Here is a 25,100-nt window from a genome sequence, read left to right on the forward strand (position 1 = left end):
GTATGCTCTATGGTTGCAGCATTGTCTGAACTTCCACATCAGAAAAGATTTCTTGAAACGAGCTACGATTTTGTGAATAATGTGGGCTGTTCACAATTTGCAGATTCTCTAGGAGTGTGAAGCAAATATGTCATTCTTTATGAGTCCAATGAAGATTGACTGGAGAAATTTGATGGAAGGATCAACTCCGGCTTGTGGCAAGTGCAAGTCAAGGATATAATGATACAATCTGGGTTACACAAGGCGTTGAAAGGAAAACCGAGTGAAGGTGCTTCTGAAAAGCTAAGCGATGATGGTGGTCCAGTGGAGTCCAGTGGTGGTTCCAACAGAGGTTCTAAGAAGTCTAGCATGAGTGATGAATATTGGGAGGAAATGGATTTGAGGGTTGCAAGCACGATACGAACAGGTTTAGCTAATAATATTCTTGCGAATGTGCATGGAATTTCGAGAACTTTGGGAAAAGCTTGAATCATTATATCAGACAAAGGGCATCTCAAATTTGCTGTACCTGAAGGAGCAGTTTCACACGCTGCGAATAGAGGAAGGTACAAAAATTTCAGATCATCTGAGTAAGCTCAATAAAATCATCTGCGATCAAAGTAACGATAGATAACGAAGATAAAGCACTCAAACTCATCGTACCATTTCCACTTTCTTATGAACACATAAAGCCGATCTTGATGTATGGGAAGGATACCTTGAAATTTGTCGAGTCTACTAATAAACTATTGTTAGAGGAAAGAAGGCTGAAAAGTGAAGGGTGTACTTCACATGAAGATTCAACATTAATAGCTAGCAATTGGAAGAAGAAGAAAGACTCCGTACAAAAGAAAGCTTGTTGCTGGGGATGCGGACAGTCTGGGCACATGAAGAAAGATTTTCCCAACAGAGTCGGTTTGTCAAAGGGCTCTGGCCGGATGCTGACAGTGTTTCTCTCATCAGAGGAGACGTGATCAGTTCCTTTGAAGAGAGAGAGAATTCGTCCTAATGATATGTCCGTTTTACCATGATAGAGGATGTGATGTTAGCGGTTCCACAAGTTTACACATGGGCAAGGTGTGTGTGGTGGAAGTTATATCAATGCTTGAAGAACTTCTAGATGAGCCAAATAAGTGGAAGTTGCACCATAAATCTCAGCAGGATTTATCGACATGTGACGAGGAAGAAAAATCTTAGAAGACAATATTCCAAGTGATCTACTTTTATGATGGCGTAGGCTATAGTTCTCTGAATGAGGATTATGATCGTCGGTGAAGACAATGAGTGCAGTAGAAATTAAACTGTGAGCTTTTCAATATCTTGCCAATGTGGAATTTGTTGGGTTTTGGAAAAATATTGGAATGGAAGTTGTCCCACATTGAAAGAATTACAATGATGGTATCCAAGTGCTAGAAGTTGTCTCACATCGGAAAAGTACAAGGAGGAGGTGTGTTCCAACTATTATAAAAGGAGCTCATAGACTTAGGTTTTAATCATCCCAGTTGAAATACTTTAAGTCTGGTATACTAGCTCTAGTTAACTGAGCGGTATTTGTTTTGAAAGAGTGTTTTGTGTAATTGGGGTCGGGGAGAGAAATCTATGTGATTATAATAATTTTTCACATAGTACATTTTTCCTTGTGGACCGTGGTTTTTTCTCCGGTTTGGAGTTTTTCCACGTTAATTCTTGTGTTTCTTTATTTTATTGTTTTCTTTAAATTTCTTAGTTATTTTCTGTTTATTCGTGCGATAGAAGTAGGAGATATTTTCCAATCAACATGGCTCAAGCTCTCCTCAAGTAATTTATGCACTTGGGATTTACTAATTTAGAGTTTTGCTAGAGTCACTTGACAATAGATTATTTCTTTTTTTGTGCCTCTAATAACTTCAATAACTTCAAGCCTTTACTATTACGTGATGGAGCGTATACATGTAGTTGAAATACCGTCATTTTTATTGTCTTCCATCGTGACTACAACCATGCTATAGAGAGATATTGATTCAATGCGGTTATCTTAAGGCGTTGAGAACGCGACCAAAGTTCCACATTGACTAAATAAGGGGAAGATCGTGGATACAAAAGTGAGTGCAACATCTTTATTGGTACGAGACCTTTTGAGTGAAACTAAAAGTAAAGCTATGAGGGTTATGCTCAATGCAGACAATATCATATCATTGTGGAGATACTTGGGGTAGCATTGTCCTTCTAAGAAAATAAGGTTTATCTAAAACGTCGGGGCGAGATTTATGACAGGATTTTAAAGATGGAAAAGTCTTATCTCCTAATGTTTACATGTAAATGTCAGGTTGAAGTTTAGAGCATATTTTTAAAGATATTTAAAAAGCGTTGGGATATTAACAAGAAAGTAGGAGCCATTAGAATAAGCCGACTCGTTGAGACGAGCCTAAGGGTAATGATGATGAAGGGATCGAATCCCACAGCAGAAGCGCGTGAACGCTTGTGATTTGATTTTGTTTTAGAAATTCAATAAAGAAAAGACATAAGCAATGCAAATAAGGAGAAGTAGAGGAACCTACTTTTGAAGACCATTCTTCACCGTAGTTCAACGACACCATCAAAAAGTCATCCCCGCTATTATTTTGGCATTGATTGGTTTGTGGGAACTTTCTTTTGAAAGTGAGGGAGTTTTCGAGAGAGCTTTTTGAGAGAGTTTGATTTTGCACCAAAATCACTAACACCATTCATCTCTACAAAATGCTAACTCTTCGTATTTTATAGAGATGAAGAAGAGTGAGGGATGCAGTAATCTTTCCAACCACCATTATCCTCCAAAGAAGTGAGTTAGTTAATTAAAATTAAATCAAATTTGGTTTAATTTAATTAAATTACTAATTAATTAATAATAATTAAATATATCATATATTTAATTAAAGTTTTAATTTTTTTAGCAAATTAAAACTTTATTTGAATCATATTTAAATGTATATCTCTTTCCTAACCTAGAGTTTTAATGTGAATCTCATTCACATTAATTTTAACCTATAATTTTAATATGAATCTAATTCATATTAACCATTATAGTTTAATTATGAATGTGATTCATAATTAACTTTACAGTAAATGTATCTATATACATTATATTAATTGTATCTTATACAATTAATGTACATTCCTCCTAAATGAGTAGAATGCCTCAAACTCTTTCACAAGTCTTGATCCTTGTTTTATTCGTTGTGAGCTAGTGGGGGACCTAATGGATCTACAGATTAGAAGCTTACGAGATTAAATTATTAAACTTATTAACTAAAGTAACCAACATTCGATAACTGTTGGTCACTCTACTAAAGACCTACATCTGCACTCTTCGCACTATAGAATCTTTTCGTGTCTACATATATTGACCATTAACGGCAAATCAATCCTTCATGAGTGTTGTAACCATAATTGGGTCAAATTTTCATTTTACCCCTATGTACATCTTGTACCTTAAGTACTGCTGATCCTCTAATGAACAACCTGGTTATGGTCCGACCAATAACTAGAAGTCATTCTAGGGCTAGTGAGAGAGTGAGACCGCCATTGTACAAGTCCCGAAGTCAGTACTAAAGGGAAAATTCATCTACTCCCCTAAAGTCGGAGAGGAGTGAATTCCATCTTGTAAAGTTATGTTCCTAACTCCCCACTCGGTCTCGTCCCCAAAATGGTAGGAATGTTGAGTCGGCAATGCGAGCCACTCTCATCCATAAAAATCAAAGGACGATCCCTAACAGACAGAAGTTCATAACTTATACAGGATTGAGATTGAGTTACCTAGTCATCCTATTGAAATATTAATCTATTAGCTAACGGTGTTACAGCTATAGATTAATTATTTCGCGGTCCGGTTTTATACAAACTCATTGTATAGGATACCTCAACTCGCATGTCTCCACACTGTAGGATCGAATGACAACACTAGATGAAGGGTGAATTGGGTTGCTTACCACTTTTTAAAAAATAAAAATAAATTCAAGGTAATGAACAATTATGCAATCAATAATATAAGATTAACAAAAAGAGGAAATATTGAACAAAATATTTAAGTAAACCTATATGCAAACTACCAAGATTCAAAGTAGATAAATACTGAATTTAATCGAGAGAAGAGAAGAGAGGGGTGACACCAAGAATTTTTGTAGTAGTTCGGAAATTCCTACTTCACTCCTTAAGACTCCTTGGGTATTTTACTATAGTGGTCCTCTTACGGGTGAAAACCAAGCCGATCGACCCTCTTTTTGTCCTAGGCTAAAGAGAAACCCAAGATCCTTTTTATTGGTTCAGGATCCAACCAATTTATTTTTCTCATAACCCAAGGTGTACCCATACGTTAATACAAAACCCAATTTGAAAATTTGAAAATAAAGAATTCAAAAATACAAGTGGATTACACAAATTTTGCACCAAAGTAATGGCTAAAAAACCACACTCTAATGAATCTATCACAAAAAGATAAACAAGTTATGTGTAGGAGATAATGAAGATTTTGCAAAAGTTTAGAAGAGAATTTGAAAACAAAAGATTTTGCTTTGATAGTTGGTGTGTAGAATGGTGGAATTTGGTGGCTTTAAATAGAGTTTCGATGATGAATTTTGAAAATTGGATTTTGGCCAACAAAGGATGAATGGTGTAGATTAAGAGATGCGGTAAGGAAATGAAATGAAAACATAATTATGATGATTAAAAGAAATTGGTGGAGATTGAGAAATTATTGAGATTGAGAGTGATTGAGGAGATTGAAAGAAATTGGTGGAAATGAATTTGTTAGAGATGAAAGTGCCACATGTCATCTTCTCATTTGTTCGATTGTTGGATGCCACGTCGGCATAAGTATGTCCTCTTAATGCCACATGTCAACTTCTGAGTGGTCCACTTGTCCATGTCACCCACCACGTAGGATTTGTCCACTTGTCCATGTCACCTACAACGTAGGATTTTTCTTCTTACTTGTTTTGACCATAACTTCTTCGTTTAAATTCCGATTTGAGTGATTTGACAGGTATTGGTTTTGTCTTTTCGAGCTCTACACTATGAACACTTTGGAACACTCAAATTATTAGTTTATATTTGGTTTGTGATCATCAAAATATTTGGTTTGATTGAAGCTATAAAGATAACACACACGAACGACTTTGATCAAGTCATTTGTAACTATTACAAGTGGGCTGTATCCATAGTGTTATCAGTGTTGACACCGTATTTGGTCCGGCTTAAATTTTATTATTTTTATTCATTTATTATTAACATTAATATTAATGTTTTATATTATAGAATTTTATTTTATTTGTTTTCATTAAAAATAACATGTTTTACCTTATTATTAGTTTTGAGGTAAGATTTTAATTAAATTTAAAAATAGATTTTATTTTAAAAGAATTTGATTTATTATTAAAATAAATAAATAAGATTTGATTTTAAGTAAATAATTTTGTTTCAAATAAAAAGATTTGTTTAAATTAAAAAAAAAACTTTTTTTTTAATAAAACTGATTTTGATTCTGTTTTTTCCGTCAAAACCCATGTTAGGTGGCTTTTGCTCCACGTTCTTCTTCCCATTTTTTTCTCTAAGCATTTTTGACTCGTACATTTTTTACGGTTACTTTTTTGGGTATTTAAAAGGTAAGGCCAGACAGAGGGGGATGGGAGAAAAGGAGGAGAAAACTACGTTTCCCTTTGTTAAACACCCATTTCTTCTATTTTTATTTCCTCCTTCCTTCCTTTCTCTCTCTTCAAACCTCCATTATTGACATTTCTGTTTCTTCCTTCCTTTCTCTCTTCAAACCCTCATTATTGTTTTTTTTTACCTTTTTGTTTCTTCCTTTTTCTTCCTCTCTCCACGTTTCATCTTCTTCCCCATTTCCACTCCCAATCCTCTCTCTTAACCCTACACCTCCGGCGGCCACAACGACTCCCGAACACACCGGCGCAACAGACTCCGGCGACCGGCACGGCAAATTGGCGGCGACAGCAGCGCCAACGACAAACTCGCCCAAATCTACACCTCCACGAGCAGCGGCACTCCGGCAAAGTCCTCCATTACAACCACTGTGAATGTGGGTTATGGAAAAAGAAGAAGAAGAAGCTCCAAAATAAGAAAAGGAAAACTTTGTTTTCTTAAAGGTAAAAGAAATTTACCTTTTTTTCGTTTAACCTTTTAAAATTTTTTTTTTCTCTTTCTTTTGGTAATTTTGTTTTTCTTTTTCAAAAAAGGTTTTGTTTCCGTTTTTTTTATACAGGTCTTTTTTAAGTCTTCTTTTAAAAGATAAAAGATTTTATTTTGATTTTAAAATAATTTTATCATAAAAAATCCCACCATTGTCACTATTGATGACCATGAATTTGAAGAGTATGATGTAGGTTTTCTGTTTTCTTTAGAAAACTAATGATTTTTTATGCTTATTCGTGTATTAATGATTTATGATTAGATTCAAAGTTATGGATCTGATTTTAACATGACCCTACTGTAAAATCATTCAGGAACCTCCAGTCTTTGGCAAACGGACTATATTCACTGTCACATCAACTGGGTAAGGTTTTTGTTCAAGATTTTATATATATGAGTGATGAAAGTGTTAGACTCGAATATGTGGCTAATAAATCTTCGTTAGGTTTATTCAAGTGTTCTGCTAATGTTATTTAAAACTTGTTACTGTCATGAAGTCTGTCTCTAATCTCAAAGCAAGGCTCAATCTAGTTTCAGTCAAGTGTAGCCAATTTTATGAATTTAGTTTGAAATTTGAATATGCATGTTGTTCACTTTAGTTTACATATCTATGCATTGAGTTCTTATAGCTGATTAGACTGGAATAATTCAGGGAACAGAAACAATGGGCTCAGTGTGATGATTGTTCAAAATGGCGGAGGTTGCCTGTGGACGTTCTTCTCCCTCCAAAGTGGACTTGTTCGGATAATGTTTGGGATTTGAGCAGGTGCAATATTGTCTTGTTGTTTCTCTTTCCCATGGTCTATAGGTGTTGTATGCAAATATTATTCCCATGACATGGAAGGACGATATGTGACACTTTTAACCTTGTATTCTAAGGTGTACATGTTCTGCCCCAGAAGAGATCAGCACAAAGGAACAAGAGAATCTTCTTAGAGCAAGTAAAGGTACGGGCAGAACCTCCTTCCCATCTATACAAGCTTTGGGCTCATTATAATTAGTAGAGAACCCTAAATAATTGAGCAGGGACAATTTTGTAATGCCTACATGTCTAGATAGGTGGTGAAATATGGGATGGAATGTTGGCTGCATTTAGGTTGTCTTATCTAAATTTGGGGAAGGAAAATTAAGATTGTGAGTTAATATGTCTTAATTAGATGCTTCAGTGCATTTTGATAGTAGTTTTAGCCACATTTAGTCGTGCATGAATGTAGACATTGCATAAAAGCTAGATGAAACTTCTGTCCTGTGTGTTTTCTGTAGCAGAAGTTTGTCAAGAGTGAACGTCTCAGATGACTGACTCGATAATATAAGTTGAGATGCGAGTGGATAGCCAGATAGTTTTAAGACAGATTACCCTGTGACGTCAGACTCATTGGAAATCAGTGGAATGGTTGTGATGTCATTACTCACCATGTTGTTACTTTTGTCCTTAGATCACTGCACTTCATTAAGTTGTCATTTGAAACTAAAATGTTGTTTTGGAAATGAAATTTCTATTCGTAAATGTATTATGCAGCGTCTGATCATTTGCACTCTATATACTCCAGATTTTAAGAAACGTAAAATCATGAAGAGCCAGAAGTCTACTCAAGATCTTGAGCCTTCTGGTTTGGATGCGCTGGCCAGTGCTGCTGTGCTGGGTGATAGTATGGTTGACTTGCAGGAATTGGGTACAACAACTAGACATCCTCGACACCGACCAGGATGCACGTGCATTGTGTGTATTCAGCCGCCAAGTGGGAAGGGAAAGCATAAGTCCACATGCACATGCAATGTCTGCTTGACTGTTAAACGTCGTTTTAAAACACTCATGCTGCGGAAGAAGAAACGCCAATCTGAACGTGAAGTTGAGACTCTGCTCAAGGATGGGAATCCACAATTCGACGTGTCAGGAATGAGCGGGACAGTGAGGGATACATTGCTGCACACAGACCATTCAGAGAATGAAGGAAGTCAGAGTAGGATTAAAGACAGGGAGGCTGCAATTAGCAGTGGGCAAATTGACTTGAACTGCCACCCCGACCGAGAGGACATGCAACTGGAGGTAGCAGGATTAAGCATGATGAGCCTTGTCGAGGCTGCCAGCCAACCTTTAGACAGCTACACAAAGCAAATTGGAGTCTCCAGCGTTACAAGTGAGCAGCAGTCCAGTCAACCAAGTAGCGCAGAGAGTGAGAGACGCCTATCTGATGAAGGGTGTCATGGATCGGGACATGAGAGCACAAGCAACGGATGCAGAGAAGAGCACCATTGAGATTGAAAACATTTTTGGTTTTTTTTTCTTCACAAGTTCTCTTACTCACATGGTATATAAATAATATAACTGAAACATATACGTTGTTAGTTTATCATACAAGTTGATCATTGATGATCTTTCAGCCTCACTTCTTGCTCCTTTTTGCTAAGAGGAGTTGTATTAATATATGTATTAATATATGATGTAGCGTGTCGAGTTTCCCAGTAATGTGAAGGACGTCTTTTGGATACTTCAATTGCAAAAGCTGTTTGACATAATGCATAATTTTGTAAGCTAATGTTACTGAACGAATAATTCAACATAAAAGTTGCAGCCTTCGCTATTGCCCAGACTACAGTTGACCAGTTTTATGAGTCATGCAGCTTGGTCTTCAAACATCAGGTAAACGACAGTGTAGGACAAGTGGGTTTTCTGGGTTTTTAAAATAGTCCGGCCGAGGATCTCTTTCTTTCTTGGCCAAGTGTTCTGAAAAGATTCCGAAAGCTCAGGTATTGTCTATTGACCTCTTCCATTCTTATCTTTCATTATAATCAAATGAAACCCCATTCATTCATTCATTTATTCATTATCCATCTATATCTATCGATACAATCGAGATGATTGATTGATATATTTTATGTCTCGAAGGAAATGTCGTGGCAATGAGTCCAGCAAGGCAGATACCGGCCAGGTTTTTGGCTTTATAAAGCAGTGGGTTTGGACTTGGAGCATTTAGAATGTAATCTGCGATGGATGATGGTGGGTTCAGAAAGGCAAGAATGGAGCTGGAAGCACTGTACGAAGGGGTGCCAGACGATTCAGTGAATCTCACTTTTCGACATCTCACAGATGTTAATCTTCAACCCAACTCTTCTTTTGAGAAGAAAAGAAGCAAAATCCCAAGCGATAACGAGAGGCAGAGCACCCCACTGACCAAACTACCAAGCCTGGACTTCAACAGGGCTCTGCAAGCAGCCAGCCAACAGTCCCGCCCTGATGCCAAAATCAGGCTTCACCCCAGTGCGCACCCGAAGCCGGAGGGTGTGGATTTGGTGGACGTGGGTCGTGTGCTGGAGTACAGTGACAGAGGACTCAGTTCCATGTATGAGCATCACAGAGCCACGCCGGGGAGACGCCGCCCTGGGATTCCTCACTCCAATATCTGCACCAACTGCAGCACCTACATTTATATATTCCGACATCGTTGCCTGGTGCTCAAAATCAAATCAAATCAACTCTTCATTTCAAAGCTCAAACACAAGAGCATACAACTAATGTTTAATTTGGCAGGTGTGTGGAAGAGTCTACTGTAGGCAATGCGTGAGAATAGGGATGGGAGAGATGACGGAGGGAAGAAAGTGCATGGAGTGTTTGGGAAGAAAATTCAGCCACAGGTAACCATTTTGAAAAGAAAAAAATTTAAAGGGATTGAAGAATCAGAATGCATAAATTTTGACATTATATGTACTGTACTATACAGATACATAGCGAAGGCAGGAGATGTGGGGTGCTTCGGTTGGAGGTACCCAAGCGCGGTGAAGCAGGCGGAGCTGAGGTGGGCGGAGAAAGGGCCTCGCCGGAAAGGAGAGAGACCACCGCAGCCGCCGAGAGGGTACGGCGGCATTACCAACTCTATGACCTCTGCAACTCCGTCGAGCCCATGGCCACCCACGCTGTCGCCCACCAGTGTGGATCTTTCCACCATTTACAGCTCTCGTTTCGCCGTTATGTCGTCCCCCCTTTCTTCGCCGGCTCACCGCCACCACATACCATTTTAAGCTTTCTTTCTTCTTCCTCCAATTTTTTTTCTTTCTTCATCTTCTTTTATTTCTCTCGCCCCTCGCCAATTCCATAAATTCATATACTTTTTTATTTTTTATTTTCGTGTTTCTGAATTCTTCGCTTCCACTCCTCAGCTCCCGTATGATATGGCTTTATTTTGTTTAATTATATTTTTCAAAAAATAACAAATTTTCCGCGTGGAAACTAATAAAACATACATGTACAAAAATTTGTCAAAAAAAAAAAGGTTTCTCATTCATCCCGACGATGGATCCCAATATGTTATATGTTTATTACAATAACAACAAAAACATATTGAAATTCAAGATGGCTTAATATATACAATACGTCCAATTATTTTCATTTACCATTCAAGAAACTGAAAGTAAATCTAAAATATGGTTAAAGATAATTTAGTGATTATGAACCTTAATTTATTAGTAATAAAAATTAGTTAATAAATCACTCATAATAATTTAATAAAAAAAAATTGTTTTTTGAACAACATATAGACTGAAAATTCTAACTTATAACATTCACCATCTTTTTGTTGGAAATATGTACTTTAACTACTTGAGTACGTGACAAAATAAAAGGAAATTAAAAAATTAATAGAAAAAAGAAAAAACTAATATTTGGTAATTAATAATTAATTAGTATCATCCATAATAGGAGTAAGTTGTGGTGAGAATTTCCCGTGGTATAGTGGCTGAGCTGGTAGTTGACACGACCCATCCTAAAATACCTACTAGTTCTAAGACAAGCCGTGCCGACCACATATTCCAACTAACTACAGAGTCTATAGTCAATTTCTTTCTAAATTTCTAAAACTAATTAAGATTCTTCTCTAATATATACAACAAAGTGTACATAATACAACTATAAAAGGTGCAACTAATCTATTAGAGTTCATTATAAATGTACATACAAAATGATATGCAAATTCTGAGACGTTGAGTGACAGAAACTGGTCAGCTATCTCTTTGAAACTCAAGTGCAGCTTGGTGGAGAAAACAATGATAAATAGTGAGTTGAGAAGCTCGGTGTGTGGCAATTTAATAAGAAAATAGTTTCGTAAAACTTCTTTCATTAACAACTGAAATTCTCAATATTTTTGAATATTATGAAACTGAAGTAAACTTTCTCATAAAAACTTCATACAATTTTAGTAACTAAAACTCAGTAAGGTTTTTAGTAATAACTGGTAACAACACACAATTTCTAAAATCACTTTTTAAATACGTACAAAATATCTCATTCAAACATAAAGTAGGTTAAGAAAACTCAACACCACATATGTACCTATATTCTGTTATTGTTCTGGTCTACTGGCACAAAGTAATCTCACATATACCTAATTCTCTCAAATGGTCCCAAAGACCTCCCATTTCTGGTATACTATAAAAACACATTCATGTAACACACGAGTAATCACCTGGATACAATAATATGATGGTTTGAAAACTATTCTCAATAAACGTACTGTTCTAAAATTCTTTTCTTCTTCTTTCTAAGAACTTTTCTAACTTTCTCAAATCATTTCTAAATCTCTTTCTAAAACATTTCATAGCTTCCTCAAACATTTTTCTAAATCATAAAGCATTTCTAAGTTTCTAAAAAACATTGACAAATTCTAAAAAACATTTCTAAATTCTTAGCAAACACAATTTCTCAGCAGAAATAATAAATCATAAGTAATATATATTTTCTTGAAATTCTACAATAATAGATATCTAAAACATATGTAAAATGAACCACTCACAAATCAATAATAATATCCAAAACGTTTAATAAAATAACCACTCACAAATCCTACGAACGGTATTAATTTGGATTGTACGTGGCTCCAATTGCTATTCGTCATGAAATAATAACCAACCAATTTTCAATACATACTTAATCCCAATTTAAAACTACAATAACTTAAATTAAACTACACTCTTTAATCAACAACCTCATTCTCCCTCTACAATACAACTATATTTATTTCTCTCTCATCATTTCTTACAAGTGGGACCCACATCCCACTTTTTTACCTTTCAAATTCCCTTTCTCACGTAATTGACTTAATCTCCCAGCAATTTTTTTCTTTCTTATTTAGTTTAACACACCAATTTCTCTCTCCTCACAACCAAGTTCGAGATGTAGATGTCCCTATTTTACAGACATGTCGATGTCGACGAATATTTGAATTAATTTTTATTAGTAAATAAAACTTTAATTGTAGTTTAATTAAGCTATAATTGATCACTTCTAACCATCATATGTAAAAATATGAGTTACTTACCTATGAAAATGTCGATGTCGATAAAAATGTCAGAATAAAATAATGAAGATTGATGAAAATAATTTGAATTAGTAAATTAAAGTTCAATGTTGTTTAATTGTGTTTTATTGATACTTAATAATTTATAACCAAATTAGTGTTTAATTACATAACTATATGAAATATTGATATATGTACACACATGTATATGATGATTAAATTGAATTATTAGAAATAGAAGTATGAGTTTGAAAATTTTGTAATTAAATTTGAAAAGAAAAATTGAAAAAAGAAATTCTATTTGTTAATAGTGAAAATTGAAATAAATGAATAAATTTAAATATTAATATAAAATTAATATTAGAATTATAATTAGAATTAAAAAAATAGCTAAAAGTGAATCCATTCCCGTCTCAATCCCACATTGGAAAGGGACGGAGGCGGAGGAGGGGAGCGCCCCTATAAGACCCCCCTCCCCCTCTTTCTTTTCTTGTACAAGCTGGTATTATGGGTTGTGTCTTCTTATACGGGCTCGATTGTTTTAGCTTTTTTTTTTTGACGATATTCTTTAAATATTGTTGAGATGTTGATATTATCGCGATATTGGTGATATTTTAATATATCGTCAATAACGGGGGCAAAATGATTTTTCCCCATGTGTCGAAAGGCTACACGACATGTTGACGTGTGGACCGATATTTAGTACACTGCCCACAACTATTCATCTTCTTCTTCCACATCACACAAAATTTTTTACTGTGCTACCCAAAACAAACCCATTTTTTCAGATATCACAGTGAAAAAACATATAATTTCATACTCTTCCTTCTACAGCAGCCTATACCCCATTAATTTGCTAACATTACATTCCTTTGAAATAACTCAGACATAAATTCACAAATCCTCTGATGGCACAAGCCATTCACCATCTCAGACAAGGGTCACAATTATTCAATTTTTAAAACCCTAGAACATTCACAGCCTCAAACAAACTCGTGATTAACAATACCCACAAATTAAACTTATTAGGGATTCTATATCCTCAATATTCTTAGCTTAAATCTCCAAATTTTACTAGATTCTAGTTCCCAAATTTCAAATCGATTTCAAAGTTCTCCTCTTCCTTGTTTTAGTTTTTTTTTACGATATTCTTTAAATATTGTTGAGATGTCGATATTATCGAGACATTTCGGCAATATTTTAATATATCGTTGATAAGGGGGGTAAAATGATTTTCCCCCATGTGTCGAAGGGCTACACGACATGTTGACGTGTGGACCGATGCCCACAACTATTCATCATCTTCTTCCTCAACCCATTCATCTTCTTCTTCTTCCTCACCCCACGAAAATCTTCACTGTGCTACCCAAAACAAACCCATTTTTTTTTTCAAACATCACAGCGAGAAAACATATAATTTCATACCCTCCCTTCTACAGCAGCCCATACCCCCTTAATCTGCTAACATTACATTTTTTATTCTTTGAAATAACTCAAGGCATAAATTCACAAATCCTCTATTAGCACAAGCCATTCACCATCTCAGACAAGGGTCACAATTATTCAATTTTTAAAACCCTAGAACATTCACAGCCTCAAACAAACTCGTGATTAACAATACCCACAAATTAAATTTATTAGGGATTCTATATCCTCAAGATTCTTAGCTTAAATCTCCAAATTTTACCAGATTCTAGTTCCCAAATTTCAAATCGATTTCAAAGTTCTCCTATTCCTTGTTTTAGTTTTTTTTTTACGATATTCTTTAAATATCGTTGAGATGTCGATATTATCGAGACATTTCGGCAATATTTTAATATATCGTCGATAAGGGGGGTAAAATGATTTTCCCCCATGTGTCGAAGGGTTACACGACATGTTGACGTGTGGACCGATGACCACAACTATTCATCATCTTCTTCCTCAACCCATTCATTTTCTTCTTCTTCCTCACCCCACGAAAATCTTCACTGTGCTACCCAAAACAAACCCATTTTTTTTCAGACATCACAGCGAGAAAACATATAATTTCATACCCTTCCTTCTACAGCAGCCCATACCCCCTTAATCTGCTAACATTACATTTTTTCTTCTTTGAAATAACTTAAGGCATAAATTCACAAATTCTCTATTAGCACAAGTCATTCACCATCTCAGACAAGGGTCACAATTATTCTCAATTCTTAAAACCCTAGAACATTCACAACATCAAACAAACTCGTGATTAACAAAACCCACAAATTAAACTTATTAGGAATTCTATATCTTAGAGATTCTTAGCTTAAATCTCCAAATTTTATCAGATTCTAGTTCCCAAATCTCAAATCGATTTCAAAGTTCTCCCCTTCCTTCTTTGCTCATCACCGACTTTTTCCTCTTCCCTCTTTTTCGATTTCACACACGGCCAAGGCCAAGGATCCCTTTTTTTTCTCCTTTAGTTTCCTTCCTTTTCTTTCTTTTTATTTTATTTTTTTCTTTTCCTCACCACATGTCCACTTACACATCACACACACGCACCTCATTTTTCCAACTTTTTTTTACACAAAACTGATTTTTTTCTTTTTAGCTCAAATTACGAAAATGTTCTTACAGTAGTTGACACCTAGTGTAAACATGAGGAATAGGATTGTAATTTGCAGGACATTGGAGTTGCGGACACATGAGTTGACTTTTGGCAAAATATTCAAATGGAGGTTGTCCCACATTGGAAGAATACAAGGATGGTCTCCAAGTGCTAAAAGTTATCCCACATCGAAAAAGTACAAGGAAGAGGTGTGTTCCAACTACTATAAAAAGAGCTCATAGGCTTGAGTTTTAATCATCCCAATAGCCTGGTGTACCAACCAATTAATTTAGCAGTATTTGCTTTGAAAGAGTGTTTTTTTTAATTGGGGTCAGAGAGAAATCTGTGTGATTGTAATAATTTTCACATAGTGGATTTTTCCTTGTGGGTCGTGGTTTTTTCTCAGGTTTGGAGTTCTTCCACATTAATTCTTGTGTTTCTTTATTTGATTGCTTTCTTTAAATTTCTCAGTTATTTGGTATCAAAGCTTTAGGTTTGTAGTTTCTAGAATTTTTTAGTATGCTCTATGGTTGCAGCATTGTCTGAACTTCCACATCAGAAAAGATTTCTTGAAACGAGCTACGATTTTGTGAATAATGTGGGCTGTTCACAATTTGCAGATTCTCTAGGAGTGTGAAGCAAATATGTCATTCTTTATGAGTCCAATGAAGATTGACTGGAGAAATTTGATGGAAGGATCAACTCCGGCTTGTGGCAAGTGCAAGTCAAGGATATAATGATACAATCTGGGTTACACAAGGCGTTGAAAGGAAAACCGAGTGAAGGTGCTTCTGAAAAGCTAAGCGATGATGGTGGTCCAGTGGAGTCCAGTGGTGGTTCCAACAGAGGTTCTAAGAAGTCTAGCATGAGTGATGAATATTGGGAGGAAATGGATTTGAGGGTTGCAAGCACGATACGAACAGGTTTAGCTAATAATATTCTTGCGAATGTGCATGGAATTTCGAGAACTTTGGGAAAAGCTTGAATCATTATATCAGACAAAGGGCATCTCAAATTTGCTGTACCTGAAGGAGCAGTTTCACACGCTGCGAATAGAGGAAGGTACAAAAATTTCAGATCATCTGAGTAAGCTCAATAAAATCATCTGCGATCAAAGTAACGATAGATAACGAAGATAAAGCACTCAAACTCATCGTACCATTTCCACTTTCTTATGAACACATAAAGCCGATCTTGATGTATGGGAAGGATACCTTGAAATTTGTCGAGTCTACTAATAAACTATTGTTAGAGGAAAGAAGGCTGAAAAGTGAAGGGTGTACTTCACATGAAGATTCAACATTAATAGCTAGCAATTGGAAGAAGAAGAAAGACTCCGTACAAAAGAAAGCTTGTTGCTGGGGATGCGGACAGTCTGGGCACATGAAGAAAGATTTTCCCAACAGAGTCGGTTTGTCAAAGGGCTCTGGCCGGATGCTGACAGTGTTTCTCTCATCAGAGGAGACGTGATCAGTTCCTTTGAAGAGAGAGAGAATTCGTCCTAATGATATGTCCGTTTTACCATGATAGAGGATGTGATGTTAGCGGTTCCACAAGTTTACACATGGGCAAGGTGTGTGTGGTGGAAGTTATATCAATGCTTGAAGAACTTCTAGATGAGCCAAATAAGTGGAAGTTGCACCATAAATCTCAGCAGGATTTATCGACATGTGACGAGGAAGAAAAATCTTAGAAGACAATATTCCAAGTGATCTACTTTTATGATGGCGTAGGCTATAGTTCTCTGAATGAGGATTATGATCGTCGGTGAAGACAATGAGTGCAGTAGAAATTAAACTGTGAGCTTTTCAATATCTTGCCAATGTGGAATTTGTTGGGTTTTGGAAAAATATTGGAATGGAAGTTGTCCCACATTGAAAGAATTACAATGATGGTATCCAAGTGCTAGAAGTTGTCTCACATCGGAAAAGTACAAGGAGGAGGTGTGTTCCAACTATTATAAAAGGAGCTCATAGACTTAGGTTTTAATCATCCCAGTTGAAATACTTTAAGTCTGGTATACTAGCTCTAGTTAACTGAGCGGTATTTGTTTTGAAAGAGTGTTTTGTGTAATTGGGGTCGGGGAGAGAAATCTATGTGATTATAATAATTTTTCACATAGTACATTTTTCCTTGTGGACCGTGGTTTTTTCTCCGGTTTGGAGTTTTTCCACGTTAATTCTTGTGTTTCTTTATTTTATTGTTTTCTTTAAATTTCTTAGTTATTTTCTGTTTATTCGTGCGATAGAAGTAGGAGATATTTTCCAATCAACATGGCTCAAGCTCTCCTCAAGTAATTTATGCACTTGGGATTTACTAATTTAGAGTTTTGCTAGAGTCACTTGACAATAGATTATTTCTTTTTTTGTGCCTCTAATAACTTCAATAACTTCAAGCCTTTACTATTACGTGATGGAGCGTATACATGTAGTTGAAATACCGTCATTTTTATTGTCTTCCATCGTGACTACAACCATGCTATAGAGAGATATTGATTCAATGCGGTTATCTTAAGGCGTTGAGAACGCGACCAAAGTTCCACATTGACTAAATAAGGGGAAGATCGTGGATACAAAAGTGAGTGCAACATCTTTATTGGTACGAGACCTTTTGAGTGAAACTAAAAGTAAAGCTATGAGGGTTATGCTCAATGCAGACAATATCATATCATTGTGGAGATACTTGGGGTAGCATTGTCCTTCTAAGAAAATAAGGTTTATCTAAAACGTCGGGGCGAGATTTATGACAGGATTTTAAAGATGGAAAAGTCTTATCTCCTAATGTTTACATGTAAATGTCAGGTTGAAGTTTAGAGCATATTTTTAAAGATATTTAAAAAGCGTTGGGATATTAACAAGAAAGTAGGAGCCATTAGAATAAGCCGACTCGTTGAGACGAGCCTAAGGGTAATGATGATGAAGGGATCGAATCCCACAGCAGAAGCGCGTGAACGCTTGTGATTTGATTTTGTTTTAGAAATTCAATAAAGAAAAGACATAAGCAATGCAAATAAGGAGAAGTAGAGGAACCTACTTTTGAAGACCATTCTTCACCGTAGTTCAACGACACCATCAAAAAGTCATCCCCGCTATTATTTTGGCATTGATTGGTTTGTGGGAACTTTCTTTTGAAAGTGAGGGAGTTTTCGAGAGAGCTTTTTGAGAGAGTTTGATTTTGCACCAAAATCACTAACACCATTCATCTCTACAAAATGCTAACTCTTCGTATTTTATAGAGATGAAGAAGAGTGAGGGATGCAGTAATCTTTCCAACCACCATTATCCTCCAAAGAAGTGAGTTAGTTAATTAAAATTAAATCAAATTTGGTTTAATTTAATTAAATTACTAATTAATTAATAATAATTAAATATATCATATATTTAATTAAAGTTTTAATTTTTTTAGCAAATTAAAACTTTATTTGAATCATATTTAAATGTATATCTCTTTCCTAACCTAGAGTTTTAATGTGAATCTCATTCACATTAATTTTAACCTATAATTTTAATATGAATCTAATTCATATTAACCATTATAGTTTAATTATGAATGTGATTCATAATTAACTTTACAGTAAATGTATCTATATACATTATATTAATTGTATCTTATACAATTAATGTACATTCCTCCTAAATGAGTAGAATGCCTCAAACTCTTTCACAAGTCTTGATCCTTGTTTTATTCGTTGTGAGCTAGTGGGGGACCTAATGGATCTACAGATTAGAAGCTTACGAGATTAAATTATTAAACTTATTAACTAAAGTAACCAACATTCGATAACTGTTGGTCACTCTACTAAAGACCTACATCTGCACTCTTCGCACTATAGAATCTTTTCGTGTCTACATATATTGACCATTAACGGCAAATCAATCCTTCATGAGTGTTGTAACCATAATTGGGTCAAATTTTCATTTTACCCCTATGTACATCTTGTACCTTAAGTACTGCTGATCCTCTAATGAACAACCTGGTTATGGTCCGACCAATAACTAGAAGTCATTCTAGGGCTAGTGAGAGAGTGAGACCGCCATTGTACAAGTCCCGAAGTCAGTACTAAAGGGAAAATTCATCTACTCCCCTAAAGTCGGAGAGGAGTGAATTCCATCTTGTAAAGTTATGTTCCTAACTCCCCACTCGGTCTCGTCCCCAAAATGGTAGGAATGTTGAGTCGGCAATGCGAGCCACTCTCATCCATAAAAATCAAAGGACGATCCCTAACAGACAGAAGTTCATAACTTATACAGGATTGAGATTGAGTTACCTAGTCATCCTATTGAAATATTAATCTATTAGCTAACGGTGTTACAGCTATAGATTAATTATTTCGCGGTCCGGTTTTATACAAACTCATTGTATAGGATACCTCAACTCGCATGTCTCCACACTGTAGGATCGAATGACAACACTAGATGAAGGGTGAATTGGGTTGCTTACCACTTTTTAAAAAATAAAAATAAATTCAAGGTAATGAACAATTATGCAATCAATAATATAAGATTAACAAAAAGAGGAAATATTGAACAAAATATTTAAGTAAACCTATATGCAAACTACCAAGATTCAAAGTAGATAAATACTGAATTTAATCGAGAGAAGAGAAGAGAGGGGTGACACCAAGAATTTTTGTAGTAGTTCGGAAATTCCTACTTCACTCCTTAAGACTCCTTGGGTATTTTACTATAGTGGTCCTCTTACGGGTGAAAACCAAGCCGATCGACCCTCTTTTGTCCTAGGCTAAAGAGAAACCCAAGATCCTTTTTATTGGTTCAGGATCCAACCAATTTATTTTTCTCATAACCCAAGGTGTACCCATACGTTAATACAAAACCCAATTTGAAAATTTGAAAATAAAGAATTCAAAAATACAAGTGGATTACACAAATTTTGCACCAAAGTAATGGCTAAAAAACCACACTCTAATGAATCTATCACAAAAAGATAAACAAGTTATGTGTAGGAGATAATGAAGATTTTGCAAAAGTTTAGAAGAGAATTTGAAAACAAAAGATTTTGCTTTGATAGTTGGTGTGTAGAATGGTGGAATTTGGTGGCTTTAAATAGAGTTTCGATGATGAATTTTGAAAATTGGATTTTGGCCAACAAAGGATGAATGGTGTAGATTAAGAGATGCGGTAAGGAAATGAAATGAAAACATAATTATGATGATTAAAAGAAATTGGTGGAGATTGAGAAATTATTGAGATTGAGAGTGATTGAGGAGATTGAAAGAAATTGGTGGAAATGAATTTGTTAGAGATGAAAGTGCCACATGTCATCTTCTCATTTGTTCGATTGTTGGATGCCACGTCGGCATAAGTATGTCCTCTTAATGCCACATGTCAACTTCTGAGTGGTCCACTTGTCCATGTCACCCACCACGTAGGATTTGTCCACTTGTCCATGTCACCTACAACGTAGGATTTTTCTTCTTACTTGTTTTGACCATAACTTCTTCGTTTAAATTCCGATTTGAGTGATTTGACAGGTATTGGTTTTGTCTTTTCGAGCTCTACACTATGAACACTTTGGAACACTCAAATTATTAGTTTATATTTGGTTTGTGATCATCAAAATATTTGGTTTGATTGAAGCTATAAAGATAACACACACGAACGACTTTGATCAAGTCATTTGTAACTATTACAAGTGGGCTGTATCCATAGTGTTATCAGTGTTGACACCGTATTTGGTCCGGCTTAAATTTTATTATTTTTATTCATTTATTATTAACATTAATATTAATGTTTTATATTATAGAATTTTATTTTATTTGTTTTCATTAAAAATAACATGTTTTACCTTATTATTAGTTTTGAGGTAAGATTTTAATTAAATTTAAAAATAGATTTTATTTTAAAAGAATTTGATTTATTATTAAAATAAATAAATAAGATTTGATTTTAAGTAAATAATTTTGTTTCAAATAAAAAGATTTGTTTAAATTAAAAAAAAAACTTTTTTTTTAATAAAACTGATTTTGATTCTGTTTTTTCCGTCAAAACCCATGTTAGGTGGCTTTTGCTCCACGTTCTTCTTCCCATTTTTTTCTCTAAGCATTTTTGACTCGTACATTTTTTACGGTTACTTTTTTGGGTATTTAAAAGGTAAGGCCAGACAGAGGGGGATGGGAGAAAAGGAGGAGAAAACTACGTTTCCCTTTGTTAAACACCCATTTCTTCTATTTTTATTTCCTCCTTCCTTCCTTTCTCTCTCTTCAAACCTCCATTATTGACATTTCTGTTTCTTCCTTCCTTTCTCTCTTCAAACCCTCATTATTGTTTTTTTTTACCTTTTTGTTTCTTCCTTTTTCTTCCTCTCTCCACGTTTCATCTTCTTCCCCATTTCCACTCCCAATCCTCTCTCTTAACCCTACACCTCCGGCGGCCACAACGACTCCCGAACACACCGGCGCAACAGACTCCGGCGACCGGCACGGCAAATTGGCGGCGACAGCAGCGCCAACGACAAACTCGCCCAAATCTACACCTCCACGAGCAGCGGCACTCCGGCAAAGTCCTCCATTACAACCACTGTGAATGTGGGTTATGGAAAAAGAAGAAGAAGAAGCTCCAAAATAAGAAAAGGAAAACTTTGTTTTCTTAAAGGTAAAAGAAATTTACCTTTTTTTCGTTTAACCTTTTAAAATTTTTTTTTTCTCTTTCTTTTGGTAATTTTGTTTTTCTTTTTCAAAAAAGGTTTTGTTTCCGTTTTTTTTATACAGGTCTTTTTTAAGTCTTCTTTTAAAAGATAAAAGATTTTATTTTGATTTTAAAATAATTTTTTTTTCCTAAATAAATGAGTGTTGAGTTTTAAAAATAAAAATATATATTTTTTTAGGAAAATATTAAAAGTAGATTTTTTATTTCAAAAGTGAATGAAAGTGTTAAATAAAAATAGATAATTCCCAAATTACAAATTAAGCAAGAGCTTGTTTTAAAATAAATGATGCTAATAAGTTTAAGATTTTTTAAATAAAAAGTTTTAAACGAATTTCAAACTTAAAATAAAATAAATATTTTTCTTAATATTTTTTTCCGTTCATTTATAGTTTTTTTTTCTTTTTTTAAAACAAAGTTTAAAAATAAAACGTTTGTATTTAAAAAAAAACAATTTAAATGTATCCTAAGGTCTTGACACAATGGCAAGAGCTTTGCTAGGTTTTAACAACCATATCAAAAGTTTGAGTCTTGATGTGTGCCATGAAATTTTTTTTACTAAATAATTATTTTAAATAAAAGATTTCATTTAGAGTTTTTTTTTAAAAACAAAATTCAAAAATAAAAAATATGTATTTTAAAAAGAACTATAACTTATATCCCAAAGTGGTGGTACATTGGTGTGATATTTGAGTGTCAACACTCACGTTTCAAGTTCAAGTCTCAAAATTCCCTAAAATTATTTTTTTTATTTTATTTGTTATTTTTTAAAATAATTATTTCAAAAACTCCAATGACGGGAATTGGAACCTTCCACTATTCTCGAGGTGCTTAATTTTCCTAATGGTCTTCGTGCCACTCATACCTATTAATTCACATCTTATTACAAAATGTGAATTAATATAATATGGGACATTTAAAATAAAATAAAACATTTTTTTTTCTTTGGACCAAATAAAATAATAGGATAATTTATGATAAAATGTGGCACCGTTTTCGAACGGGTGTCGTAGGGTGCTAACACCTTCCCTACGCTCTGCCGACTCCCGAACCAAAAATTTGTTTTCGCAGACCAAGTTTTTAAATAGGTGACCAAGCACACCTCGTAGATAATTGGTGGCGACTCCAAACTCTTATCTCGAAAGAGACCCTTCAGGGGATGACGTCGGCTGCTCCGTGTCGCGATGACGTTGCAAAAATCAAGATAAGGTATCTAACTTTATCCATATACTATAGACCCTTTAGGTTATTATCGAGATATTATCCACTTGTATATCGAGAGTAAATCAATTATATACCCGGTATATATACTGTCCCAACTACACGAAATAACCTCAGATGTTAGTTTATTGGATTTGAATTAATGCAAGTCTAAAATAAATATCAATAACCATTTTATTAAAAAAAATAAATTTGTAATTACATTTACAAATCACGAGTTTAGGGCATAAAAGAGAAAGGCAAAGGTTAGGAAGGTCAACAATGATGCCTTGGTGGTAGCGCATAATCCCTAAAATCTTTCCACAAAATTGAAACCACCAAATCTATATCATTCAAATTAGTTTAAAATATTATTAATTTCTTTTTAACAAACATAACTAATTGGTTTGAAAATTCATTGATTATTTTGTTTCTTCGCGTTTCTTTATCAATATATTGCATATGTCATTTTATATATATACCTGATCAATGACGATCAGTCCGAAGTCCAAGTATAGAGCAATCAAAGTTGATATTCTTAATCGTACATGCACATGTAGACAATGAGACTTAGACTTGATCTCATGCCCACATGCACGTTTTGCTATTGGTCAGAGAGGGTTGGATTTAAATACGTTTGTTCATGATTTCTATCAAGTGTCAACATTGAAATTATTATAGTAGGGTGACATACATCAAATTGGTCAGTACAATATTACGCACAGTTGGTCCAGATGAGAGAGACATGCTCCCTCCAAATGTAAAGCGCTCTATTGGTAGGCTACGAAAAAATAGACTTGTTGCTCTTGTTGAAAAGAGATTGACAGTAAAATGTGGTAGATGTGGTAGGTCATGACACAATCGGAGAAGGTGTAAAAACGCACTCTGACATTTGTTTTGTTCTTTGTTTCTTCTTATTTGTAATCTTAACTGTCTTTTTGATAATAAACAGTGAGAGTCGTTTTATTATTTGTTTTCCAGTCAACAACTACACCATCACCAATTTGGGGGCCGAATAGGGTCGTTACAACCAATTACCTTATATAAGTTGCATTTTGATAACGTAGTATTAAACAGTTCATATACACAGTATATATATGTAGCTACTTGTTGCGACCACATAACTGTGTTGACAACACGTACAAGTATACACAAATCGTCGGTTGTAGTACATAACGAGATCGTATCCACAAGGATTTTTGGTTTATATTTTAACGATAAAAGTAGATACCAACAAATAAAAAAAATGTACAGAGTTGAGGATGTATATTATCTAGGAGAAATAAAAATAATAATAATAGGACGACATAAACTTGCAAAGGACGATGATATTGAAGCTGTCAACACAAGAAAGCAGCATCACAGAAAACGATAACGAGGGAATAACAGATATGAAAAAGGTGGGGGAGATTTAGCATGCTTCCACAAGTTATCAACCTACCCTCTAGCGTAGCTAACATTTATTAGTGTCCAGCTCAACTCAATTTCCTTCTGAGATACTCCAAACATGAGTAAGTACAACTCTTGTTGCTAAATACCCAAGCAATAAACCCAAACCATAAGCAGATTAGGGGACCACATTCCTAAGTATCCCTATAGCTATAGAAAAGCACTAATCACAAGCAAAACAAATCAGCACCGACAAGCCCTTTTGGGTCAATACATAAGCAAGCATGCACGAAACAGCGGCCAACAGTAATGCGAAGATTAAGAAATAAACTCAGAATTGCTTTAAAATAAATGTAGCAGCTAGAGGTTCGGTGTCAAGTCGGTTACAACATGTAATTCCCCCCTAAAATGGGGTTTAGCTCATAATGGGTAAAGAAAACAAAATGAAAGAAGAAATACAACCCATAGTAGAAAAATAGTTAAATGACAGAGGAGGAGAAGCAGTCAACTCGTTCCAGCAGGCGAACTTCCCCTTTCTGGCGTCAGCTCTCCTCCCGAAAATGAGTATATTGCTTTCCTTGGTCTTTTCAGCTCTCAATTTTTGTCTTCCTTGGGATCTGCGTGCCTGTTGACTAGGGCAACATACCCTTTAAATACCGGGTCCTGTTTTTAGGGCACCTGGCTGGAGATTGTACGGACATAAGTGAATCCCGTATTTTTGAATTAAATGTACGGACACTCATGCTCTGGCATCGCTATGCTCCAGCTTTTATATACTCTGACTTGAAAATGCTTTGACTTCTCTTCTCTAGTTCAGCACTTCCTTCTCTTCTTAGCTTTTCTTTAAAAACCTGTGGAAAA

The 25,100-nt window shown here is 35.1% G+C and overlaps 2 protein-coding genes and 1 long non-coding RNA gene across 5 annotated transcripts; all 3 read left to right on the plus strand.

Annotated features, from left to right (window-relative positions):
- The first annotated feature begins 5,673 nt into the window (after positions 1–5,673).
- LOC148212124 (B3 domain-containing transcription repressor VAL1-like) lies at positions 5,674–8,627 on the plus strand. 3 transcript variants are annotated; one of them, XM_088121378.1, is made up of 5 exons: positions 5,674–6,095; positions 6,453–6,502; positions 6,791–6,904; positions 7,018–7,085; positions 7,689–8,627. In XM_088121378.1, the coding sequence occupies exon 5, from the start codon at positions 7,709–7,711 to the stop codon at positions 8,393–8,395; it is 687 nt and encodes a 228-aa protein (XP_087977504.1). In that variant the 5' UTR covers positions 5,674–6,095; positions 6,453–6,502; positions 6,791–6,904; positions 7,018–7,085; positions 7,689–7,708; the 3' UTR covers positions 8,396–8,627. The 3 variants fall into 3 exon arrangements, with proteins under 3 accessions (XP_087977504.1, XP_087977505.1, XP_087977503.1); XM_088121377.1 differs by lacking the exon at positions 5,674–6,095 and adding an exon at positions 6,248–6,328; XM_088121379.1 differs by lacking the exons at positions 5,674–6,095; positions 7,018–7,085 and adding an exon at positions 6,247–6,328.
- A 124-nt stretch (positions 8,628–8,751) lies between these two features.
- On the plus strand, positions 8,752–10,285 carry LOC111024922 (uncharacterized). The gene is made up of 4 exons (XM_022302738.2): positions 8,752–8,886; positions 9,026–9,588; positions 9,668–9,771; positions 9,858–10,285. The coding sequence occupies exons 2-4, from the start codon at positions 9,127–9,129 to the stop codon at positions 10,153–10,155; spliced, it is 864 nt and encodes a 287-aa protein (XP_022158430.1). The 5' UTR covers positions 8,752–8,886; positions 9,026–9,126; the 3' UTR covers positions 10,156–10,285.
- Positions 10,286–21,119: 10,834 nt separating this feature from the next.
- Positions 21,120–23,819, plus strand: LOC148212125 (uncharacterized). The gene is made up of 2 exons (XR_015789828.1): positions 21,120–21,599; positions 22,722–23,819. It is a non-coding gene; the product is annotated as an uncharacterized LOC148212125 (long non-coding RNA).
- Positions 23,820–25,100: the final 1,281 nt, after the last annotated feature.

Source organism: Momordica charantia (assembly GCF_013281855.1).
Source record: "Momordica charantia cultivar OHB3-1 chromosome 3 unlocalized genomic scaffold, Mcharantia_2.0 BLBB01000003.1, whole genome shotgun sequence".
NCBI lineage: Eukaryota > Viridiplantae > Streptophyta > Magnoliopsida > Cucurbitales > Cucurbitaceae > Momordica > Momordica charantia.

What these genes read in the sequence shown, in the direction of transcription:
- LOC148212124 (XM_088121378.1), top strand. Translation starts at nt 7,709, where the DNA reads ATGAAGAGCCAGAAGTCTACTCAAGATCTTGAGCCTTCTGGTTTGGAT.
- LOC111024922 (XM_022302738.2), top strand. Translation starts at nt 9,127, where the DNA reads ATGGATGATGGTGGGTTCAGAAAGGCAAGAATGGAGCTGGAAGCACTG. An exon ending in TATTCCGACATCGTTGCCTG is followed by an intron (nt 9,589 to 9,667) that starts GTGCTCAAAATC and finishes TTAATTTGGCAG; the next exon opens with GTGTGTGGAAGAGTCTACTG. An exon ending in GGAAGAAAATTCAGCCACAG is followed by an intron (nt 9,772 to 9,857) that starts GTAACCATTTTG and finishes TGTACTATACAG; the next exon opens with ATACATAGCGAAGGCAGGAG.